The sequence below is a fragment of the Phaseolus vulgaris genome, unplaced genomic scaffold (genome assembly GCF_000499845.2).
Source record: "Phaseolus vulgaris cultivar G19833 unplaced genomic scaffold, P. vulgaris v2.0 scaffold_63, whole genome shotgun sequence".
Taxonomy (NCBI): domain Eukaryota; kingdom Viridiplantae; phylum Streptophyta; class Magnoliopsida; order Fabales; family Fabaceae; genus Phaseolus; species Phaseolus vulgaris.
In genome coordinates, this window is record NW_027174115.1 from 1 (window position 1) to 10,698 (window position 10,698).

Sequence of the window (10,698 nt, forward strand, 5' to 3'; positions counted from 1 at the left end):
CAATCTAGGTGTTGATTACAACATAGAACTACCCCAGAACAAGACTAAAATAGCACAGCAGCATCAAGCACAGCAGAGGCTTCATCATCCTTCAAAGCGTTTGGATTCTTCAAAACATTGAACACCACTTGGTTCAACACCTTGAGGGGTCCCACCATGTGTTGACTTTGACTTCTGGTCAACGCCCGGGTACGGGACGGTACACAAGCACCCCAGTCTTGAGCTGACACTTGTTTCAGCGAAAAGACTAAGGCCTCGCCCATTACCCACGTGGCATTCTTATCTTTACTGAACTCACACTCTTGAACTTCCTCGCCTGAACACCCAACAGCTTCAACTGAGTTTACTGAGAAATCCGACGATGTGCTTCTTGCGGCGATGCCAGACCACCTGATCTTCCGTTATCTAACATGGCGATGACACCAACCCGGCGACAACCGATTATGTATACTGCAGAACGCCACTTCCTCAAACGACAACTATTTGACTTCTTGACCACCCGCCTTTCTCTTGTCCATGTCATCACACCCGATGACCTGATCGGTACACAAGCCCCCCAGTCTTAAGTTGTGACTTGTTCAGCGAAAAGACTATGAGGTTGCGTTTTCGACGACCTACGTGGCTTTAACTTATCTGTTGTGCGATCACCTGATCACTTGGTCGGTTTTCACTCAACCCAATTAACTTAGCACAAACTGACGCTTAATTCTCCGGAAATCAACTTAACTTGAACAAACGGTTAGTCTATAGCAATAACATTTGACACGAAATCACTTACTGAGCAGTAGGCGTGGGTTATTCTTAGTATCTGAAATCTCGTTTGCCTGATCTGCTAAGTGACATGTGTATTTGTACCGTCCCGTATCAGGGCGTTGACTAAGTCAAGGTCAAAGTCAACAACAGGAAAGTCAAGGTCAACTCGAGGTGTCGCCCAGATGTAGAGACGCCAAGAGAAAGCGTCGCCAAGGCAGGACAAGACGTCGCTAAGGCAAGGCGTCGCCTAAGCGAAGGCGTCGCCTAGGTGAAGGCGTCGCCTAGGTGAAGGCGTCGCCTAGGTGAAGGCGTCGCCCTGGTGAGGGCGTCGCCAGATTAAACAGTGTAAAAGCAAGGCCATCACGGTGTGGTTCCCCGATACCCATGGGTAGGAAAGACCATGGAGGGAGCGACGCCGTGGGAAAGTCTCAGGTCCCGATATCTCGGGAAAGTGATAAAGAGAAGGAAAAGGTGGCTTCAAGGCCATAGTGATAGTACCAGTAAAGGGCAGCCTGACTCGCGAAGTACCCCTGCCGCCCCAAAGACGCCTTCGGGACAGATACGACCCAAGAGGAAGGTCACGCCCAGGATAACCGGGTGCAGGGTGTGAGAGGAAGGCAGATACGCTCTCAGAGTAAGTGGCTAGATACTTGGGGGCATGAGTTGGCACCCAAAAAGCCACCCCTAGCGCAGTAGCACTCCCAAGCAGGAGGACCCACACGTAGAAACGTCCCCAGATGGGCAGAAACGCCCCCGGATGGGGTCAAAGCGTCGTGAGGCCCTTCACGTGTAGGACAGCAATGCCGGAATAGAAACACCCTCTAGTCAGGTGCCAGGTAATTAAAGATATTCAATACAGTTTCCCTTTTTGGCATTCAGGTACTATTATGGCTCCCAAGCGTTTCAACGTCTTAAATGCGCTACGTTTCATAATTAAGCGCTTTAATGAGCACGTTACGTTTGAGTTTAAAAGCGCTTTAAGGCGCTTTAAATGCTGGGGGCAGTTTAAATAGCGCTGGGAATGTCGGAAAAAGGGTTGGAACCTTTGGCAAATTTACGAGAAACTCTCTGGTTGCTTGCCCGTGCTTTAGGATTACGTACAAGTGACTGGAGAATATTTTTGCCTGAAGGAGACAACACACACACATATACACAGTTCTTTTACCACCCTTGAGAGTGCCACACGCGGTGCTCAGATACGTGGGTGGACAGTTTTTGGTGTTTCTTGCTGGCTGACTTGAGCGTCGGAGTGCAAACGGCCGCTAGGGCGCCTCTTTGTCCTCTTTTTTGCAGGAAATTTGCAGGCGTTCAGTGGGAAGGAGTCCTTAATTGAGGCCGCGCACGAAGACGTCCCGGTCAACCGGACGGAACAGTATTTCTAGGTTACCGCCTAATTCTTTGCTGGCCTGGTTCTGCACTGAGGACTTTAGAACTTTCCTCAATTTGCTTAAGCAAAGAGGTCTTGTAATCTGTTCTCGCCTGAACTCACTCGAGGGTGAGGAGGACTTTCTCTGGTGCCTCAACTTGCCTAGGGGTTACATCTCCTCTTCCCCCGGATGCACTGAGGACTTGCAATCTCGCCTTGATTTGCTTACGCAAAGAGGTCTTGTAATCTGTTCTCGCCTGAACTCACTCGAGGGTAAGGAGGACTTTCTCTGGTGCCTCAACTTGCCCAGGGGTTACATCTCCTCTTTCCCCGGATGCACTGAGGACTTGCAATCTGTTCTTGCCTGAACACACTCGAGGGTGAGGAGGAATTTCTCTGGTGCCTCAACTTGCCCAGGGGTTACATCTCCTCTTCCCCCGGATGCACTGAGGACTTGCAATCTGTTCTTGCCTGAACTCACTCGAGGGTGAGGAGGACTTTCTCTGCTGGCTCAACTTGCCCAGGGGTTACATCTCCTCGTCCCCCGGATGCACTGAGGACTTGCAATCTGTTCTTGCCCCGGATGCACTGAGGACATGCAATCTGTTCTTGCCTGAACTCACTCGAGGGTGAGGAGGACTTTTTCTGGTGCCTCAACTTGCCCAGGGGTTACATATCCTCTTCCCCCGGATGCACTGAGGACTTGCAATCTGTTCTTGCCTGAACTCACTAGAGGGTGAGGAGGACTTTCTAATCTCTTCTCGCCTACACTCGCTCACGACGAGGAGGACTTTTTAATCTCTTCTCGCCTACACTCGCTCACGGCGAGGAGGACTTTTTAATCTCTTCTCGACTACATTCGATCACGGCGACGAGAACTGAAAACTTCATACTTGCGCCTCCGATCGCCAGATGGCGATGAGGACTTAAAACTTTATGCTTTAAAACTTTGTACTGAATGCATGTGATCTGAATTTGCCCTAAATTACACAAGGAAGACAAAGTCTTTTCTTCGAAAACTTAAAAACGATAAACATGCAGACTTAATAAACTTGGAAACTTTGATAAACTTCGAAACTTCCTTTATTGGGTGGCCTCGTTAAAAACCCTCCTTAGGGAAGGAAGAGTGCCCCCTTGAAAAACTGTTTTAACTGAAACTACTTTAAACTGTTCAAGTTAATCGCTACTTACAAAGATTTAACTGTAATAAAACTTGAGGAGGGGGCGTCTCGAAGGAATCCCTTAACCCTTGATCAAGGACTAGGCTCCAGGATTTTAACTTATACTGATATCTGGTACCGGGGCTAGTTGTTCCTACTTGAGGAGGGGGCGTCCCGAAGGAATCCCTTAACCCCTGATTTTAACTTATACTGATATCTGGTACCGGGGCTAGTGGTGCCTTGTTCTCACGACGCCTTACCTTGGCGACACCATCTTTGTCCTCTTCTTTGATCTCTGATTTTACAAGAAAGGGAAAAACTAAGGCAAATGTATCTTAATCTCTTCTCGCCTACACTCGCTTGAGGCGAGGAAGGTCTTTTGAAACTCTTCTCGCCTACACTCGCTCGAGGCGAGGAAGGTCTTTTGAAACTCTTCTCGCCTACACTCGCTCGAGGCGAGGAAGGCCTTTTTGAACTGTACCGTCCCGTCCCCGGGCGTTGACCAAAGTCAAAGTCAACGTCGGGGCCAAGGTCAACATATGCTGGGACCACACGAAGGGCCCCAAGGAAAGGAAGTCAACAGAGTGACTACATAAGGCGTTGCCAAGGCAAGGCGTCGCCAAGGAAGGGCGTCGCCTAAACAAGGCGTCGCCAAGATAAGGCGTCGCCAAGCAAGCCACCAGCAGTGTTACTCCCCGACACCCATGGGTAGGAAAGACCATGGAGGGAGTGACGCCACGGGGCTTCGGGCCCGCCTAGCTCAGAAACGGTAATAAAGTGAAGAGAAAGGTGGCTTCAAGGCCATGGTACTAGCGCCAGTAGGGAGCAACCCGACTCGTGAAGCCCACGCCACCTCAGGGTGCCCCCTGGGATAGATACGACCCAAGAGAAGGTCATGCCCAGGGACGAACCAGGGTAAGTGACTGAAACCTGGGGAGCATGAGTTGGCACCCAGAATGTCACCCCCTGCGCTAGCGGCACTTCGAGAAGAAGGGAACTCGCGCGACGGAATGTCCCTAAGATTGGGATACGGCACCACGAGGTCCCTCCACGCGTGATAGTAATCATGTCAGAGAAAGATCGTAAGTCAACGAGAAGTTAACAGAGAAAGTAAATGAGGAAACGTTAAATGTTTCGTCATCAGGTATGTTTTTCAGTTAAAGCTTTAAATGCTTTAAAGCGCTTTAAATGCCCCAATTAAGTTTTAAGGAAACGTGTTAAATACGCCTTAAAGCGCCTTAAATGCGCTTTAAGGTGTGTTTAATGCAGGGTGGCGTTAAAAGGGTTTTTGAGCGTTCGAAGCAAGGATCGAACTTTTGGCAAATTTTCCCCAGAACGCACTCTAGTTGTTTGCTCGAACCTTGAGGTTACGCACAAGGGACTAGAGAAGGATCGTTTGCCAGAACCAGAAACAGCACACAATACACAGTTCATTTTACCACCTTTAGAGTGCCATCCACGGCACTCCGACACGAAGGTGTAGAGTTTTGGTGTTCCTTGCTAGCTGACTTGAGCGTCGGAGTGCAAACGACCGCTAGGGCGCCCATTTGTCCACTTCTTTGCAGGTGCTCACAGGTTACCAGAAGGAAGATGTCCCTAGCTGACGGGTAAGGTCGCACAGAAAGACGTACCCAGGTCAACCGGCCGGAACATTTGGCACCCACCGTGGGGCCGATTTAAAACGTCAGTCCCATCACAAGTTTCAGGGAGTTTATCAGAGCTACCATAACAACAGGAGGAATTCAGAGGAAAACGTTGAAGGATGAGGGCCACGAGAGAAGGTTCCACACGCGCAGCAAGTGAGGAAATGTCCATGCAGCAGGTCATGGACATTATGCAAGGACTGCAGGAGGAAATGGCAGAATCAAGGGCGGAGTAAGAACATATGCAGGCGGATCTCGCGGCTTCCCACGTGAGAAACGAGGAGCTCCATCGTATCAATGAAGAGTTGCGTCGTGGTTTGGGCAATAACCAAGGGCAACGTGACCAAGATTAGACAGAAAGTCTCACCCCACCAAGGGAGTTTTCCACGCCCTTCTCGCAGGAGATTCTGGAAGCAGTGATCCCCAACACGTTCGCAGGGCCCAAGGTGATCTTCACCGGGATGGAGGATCCTGAGGCGCATCTCACTGCATTCCACACGCAGATGGAGATAGTAGGCGGCTCCGATGCCGTGAGGTGCAAGCTCTTTATGAGCACCTTGACAGGAATGGCTATGCATTGGTTCATCAACCTTCCAAACGGCCATATCACTTCCTTCCCGCAGCTGTCGCGATTGTTTAGGGAGCAATACTTAGCGAACAGGGCCCCGCCGCTCGTTTCGTATGACCTGTTTGATGTAAAACAGTATCAAGGTGAGACCTTGAAGGAGTACATAAACCGTTTCGGGGCCCAAGTAGTAAAGGTTGGTACTACGGAAGAGCCCATGATCGTGTACGCGTTCAGAAAAGGCGTGTGTCCCGGCCCCTTTTGCGAATCCATCATTCGCAATCGTCCCAAGACCTTCGCTGAAATAAGGCGTCGCGCGGTGGAGCATATTGCCTCTGAGGGAGAGGTGTGTGAGAAGCGCACGAGCGTCGCACCCTCACGCCCGAGGGCACAGACACGGGCTCAACCCGTCAGGGTCAACGAGACCACGACGAGAAGGAAGAAGCCAGAGGGGAGACGCCACTGTGAGGCAAGAAAACCCCAGCCCAGGGGTCAAGCAGGAGGAAAGGGCCAGACCAGCGAGGTACGACTTTGTGGTGGAGTTGAAGGACCTAATCGTCGTGCCCAGTATAGCTGAAAGGTTGAGGCGACCGGCGAAGACTGACAAGGTGCTAGGGCCTCGCAAGGACTCTTGGTGTGAGTTCCACGAAGCTTTCGGTCACCACATCAACAACTTCCTATCGCTGGGATACCAGCTAGACGAGTTGGTAAGAAGCGGGTTCTTGAAGGATTATATCTCTGAGCCCGCCACGACCGCGGCCCTGCCAGCACCAGTGGAAGAACAAGTGCATGAGATGCCCGTCCTTGGCGAAGTCCACACCATTGCTGGTGGTTTTTCTGAAGGAGGACCCACTACCTCCCAACAGAGGAAATATGCGAGGGGAGTCAATTCAATTGAAGAAATAATCTCAGGTGACCCGTGGGAGTTAGACCTCGTGTTCACGAGGGCGGACCTACAAGATGTTGTGCCACACGACAATGACCCCATGGTCATTTCGGTTGTCACGGCTGGGAGAAAGGTGCACAGGGTTCTAGTCGACAAGGGAAGTTCTGCAGATGTTATGTTCTGGTCGACATTCAACAAGCTACGGTTGTCTCTTGACCTTTTGAGACCCTACACCAGGTGCTTATATGGGTTTGCTGACAACCATGTGGAAGTACGTGGCTAGCTGAAATTGAGGACGACATTCAAAGATGGAACGACCTCACGTACCGAAAGCATTAGGTACTTAGTTGTAAACGCCAACTCAGCTTACAACATCCTGTTGAGCCGACCGGCGTTGAATAGGTTGAACGCAGTAGCCTCCACGCGCCACATGAAGATGAAGCTGCCGGATCTCAATGGCAAGGTGATCGTCATCCAGTCAGATCAAGAAGAAGCGCGAAAATGCTATGAAAATAGCTTGAAAACAAAGAGAGGTGTGTTCACGGTGTTCGAACGCCCACCTACGGAGTCAACGCCTGGCGAGGCCGCTCCCGCAGGGGAGACGCCTAGAGCAGACACGCGCATAGAAGAGAGGCATGACGACGCTTCGCCCGTAGAAGGGGCGTCGCCTAGAGAGCACTGTAAGGCGACACCCACAAAGGAGGATAGCAGAGACCAACCGGCGGCTAATATGGTGGAGATACAGATCGGCGGCAAGACGTTCAAACTGGGGCGTTTGTTGAGCCAAGAAGAACGGGACGAGGTGGCAGAGGTGATTTCACGCCACTTAGATGCTTTTGCATGGTCCGCCTCAGACATGCCAGGCATCGACCCTAATTTTCTATGCCATCATCTTAGCATGGATGCCACGGTTCGCCCCGTGCGGCAGAGGAGGAGAAAATTTAACGAGGAAAGGCGCCTCGTGGTGAAGGAAGAGACACAGAAGTTGTTAAGTGTTGGACACATCCGGGAAATACAATACCCCGAGTGGCTGGCCAACGTCGTTCTAGTGAAGAAAGCGAATGGGAAGTGGAGGATGTGTGTAGACTTCACAGACTTGAACAAGGCGTGCCCCAAGGATTCATATCCACTACCCAGCATTGACGCCTTGGTGGATAGTGCCTCAGGTTGCGAGATGCTGAGCTTCTTGGACGCCTTTTCAGGCTACAATCAGATCAAGATGCACCCGAGGGACGAGGGTAAAACGGCGTTCATGACAGAGACGTGTATCTACTGCTATAAAGTAATGTCGTTTGGCTTGAAGAACGCGGGCGCCACCTATCAGAGGTTAATGGACAAGGTCCTGGCGCCCATGTTGGGAACGAACGTGCAAGCCTATGTTGACGACATGGTGGTAACTTCGCGCGATAGAAGGCGACATACAACAGACCTGGAGGAGTTGTTCGCCACCATCTCACAATATCGCCTCAAGCTGAACCCTGAGAAGTGTGTCTTTGGGGTTGAGGCAGGAAAGTTTTTGGGCTTCATGCTTACAGAAAGAGGAATTGAGGCAAACCCTGATAAGTGCGCAACCATCATCGCTATGAGAAGCCCAACATCGGTGAAGGAAGTGCAACAACTAACAGGGCGAATGGCAGCGTTATCAAGGTTCGTTTCTGCAGGAGGGGAGAAGGGACACCCCTATTTCCAGGGCCTCAAAACAAATAGTCGCTTTGCGTGGACCGACGAGTGTGAAGCAGCTTTCATCAAGTTGAAAGAATACTTGGCGACGCCACCCGTCCTTTGCAAACCAGTGGCAGGCGTCCCCCTCCGACTATACTTTGCGGTAACAAAACGGGCCATAAGCTCTGTGCTAGTCCAGGAGCAGGACCAAGTACAGAAGCCCATCTATTTCGTGAGTAAGGCCTTACAAGGCCCAGAGACGAGGTATCAGTCGCTGGAAAAGGCAGCATTGGCCGTGGTGTTTTCGGCCAGGAGGCTCCGCCACTACTTCCACAGTTTTACAGTAGTGGTGATGACGAACCTCCCCATACAAAAGGTATTGCAGAAACCTGACGTAGCTGGAAGGATGGTTCGCTGGGCGGTGGAGCTGTCAGAGTTTGACATCTAATACGAGCCCAGAGGATCTATCAAAGGACCGGTATATGCGGATTTTGTTGCAGAGCTCTCACCCGGAGGCGAACAAGAGGTGGAGTCGGGATCGCAGTGGTTGCTCTCGGTCGATGGCTCCTCCAATCAGCAATGAAGTGGAGCAAGGATAGTCTTGGAGGGACCTAATGGTGTGCTGATCGAGCAAGCTTTGCGTTTCACTTTTAAAGCAAGCAACAACCAAGCTGAGTACGAAGCACTGATCGCAGGGATGCTCCTGGCCAAGGAGATGGGTGCGCAGAACCTCCTAGTGAAGAGTGATTCACAGCTGATCACAGGGCAAGTCTCAGGAGAATTTCAAGCCAAGGACCCACAAATGGCGGCATATTTAAGGTACGTCCAGCTACTGAAGGGAGCATTTAGTGCTCGAGTTAGTACATGTCCCAAGAGAGCAGAATGCCAGAGCCGACCTGCTTGCCAAGCTGGTCAGCTCAGGCAAGGGGGGCAGACAGAGGACAGTAATCCAAGAGACACTCAAAGCTCTGCGAAAGTTCGTGGAAGATAACAGGGTGGACGTCCTCCATATTTGTACAGCGAGAGGAAGACCAAGGAGTCATCGTTCCTTGACTGAAGATACAATGAAGACGCCCCGCATTAGCATGTACGCGGACGCAACTAAGGAAGGAAAGCATACGCAGATATATGCTTTAGCCGAAGGAGACACTTGGATGACGCCATACAGACGATACCTGGCGGATGGGATTCTCCCAGTAGAACCAGAGGAGGGCAAGAAGATTAAGAGGAACGCCGCAAGATATACCCTGGTAGACGGGGTATTGTTCAGACACGGGTTTAAACACCCTATCCTGACGTGCGTAAGCGGCGACGAGTGCACCAGGATAATGGCGGAACTCCACGAAGGTATCTGTGGGAGCCACGTGGGACGAAGGTCTTTAGCTTCTAAAGTGGTACGCGCAGGTTTCTACTGGCCAACAGTGAGAGAGGATTGCGTGCGGCACGCCCAGCGTTGCAAGCAGTGTCAGAGGCACGCTGATTGGCACAAGGCGCCGCCAGAGGAGCTGAGATCCATATATAGTCCATGGCCTTTTCATACGTGGGGAATCAACATCCTAGGCCCGTTCCCCCTGGTGATAAGGCAGATGAAGTACCTGATCGTCGCTATTGAATACTTCACTAAGTGGATAGAGGCGGAGCCCGTGGCCCAGATCACCACGCACAAGGTGCAACACTTTGTTTGGAAGAACATCGTGTGTCGCTTCGGCGTGCCTAGGCGGCTGGTATCCGATAACGGCACCCAGGTCGCAAGCCAACAGCTGAGAAACCTGTGCGCAGAGGTAGGTATCAAGCAGGTGTTCGCATCAGTCGAACACCCCCAGACAAATGGGCAAGTAGAGTCAGCGAATAGAGTTTTGCTGAGAGGGCTGAAGAGAAGACTGGAGAAAGCTAAAGGGGCGTGGGCAGAAGAAGTGCCAAGGATGGTATGGGCATACCACACCACGCCCCAATCTTCCACCATGGAGACGCCTTTCAGTCTAGTATATGGGTCAGACGCGATGATCCCAGTCGAGATTCACGAGAGCTCGCCACGTTACCAAAATTTTGTGGCTGAAGAATCCAACGAAGAGAGGCGAGTGAATCTAGACTTATTGGACGAAGCCAGGGAAGAAGCAAGAATAAAGGCTGAGGCAGTGAAGAGAAGAGTGGAGCGACAGTATAGCTCCAAGGTGAAGCCCCGACAATTCCAGGTTGGTGACTTAGTCATGAGGAAAGCTCACCTGTATGAGCTAGAGAACAAATTGTCTCCCAAATGGACCGGACCCTTCAGAATCACCGAAGCCAAGGGGAATGGTTCATACAACCTAGAGACTTTGGAAGGGGGTCCCATTCCGCGCAGTTGGAATGCGGCCAATTTGAAATTTTATTTCAGTTGACTTATGTTAGTGGAGAGTAATGTAATACGATTTGTAAAGGGGACACTCTTTTTCCCTCTCGAGTGTTTTTTAATGAGGTCACCCAAGTAAAAAAAAAGAGAAGTTCGAGAAAACTTTGTCTCAGTTTTCCTCTTCTCGTTCGAAGTATAAGACCAAAGGTTAAGAAGATAAAATACAAAGACTCAAAGCAGCGTCAGGCGTTGCCAAGATAAGGCATCGCCAAGACGAGGCGCCGGCAAGATCAAGCGTCGCCAAATGACATGTCCCCAAAGGAAACGCCACCAA

The 10,698-nt window shown here is 50.9% G+C and overlaps 1 protein-coding gene across 1 annotated transcript; it reads left to right on the forward strand.

Moving 5' to 3' along the window:
• Window positions 1–10,035: 10,035 nt before the first annotated feature.
• Window positions 10,036–10,413, forward strand: LOC137817440 (uncharacterized). Its single transcript, XM_068620728.1, has one exon. The coding sequence runs from the start codon at window positions 10,036–10,038 to the stop codon at window positions 10,411–10,413; it is 378 nt and encodes a 125-aa protein (XP_068476829.1).
• The last annotated feature ends 285 nt before the right edge of the window (window positions 10,414–10,698 follow it).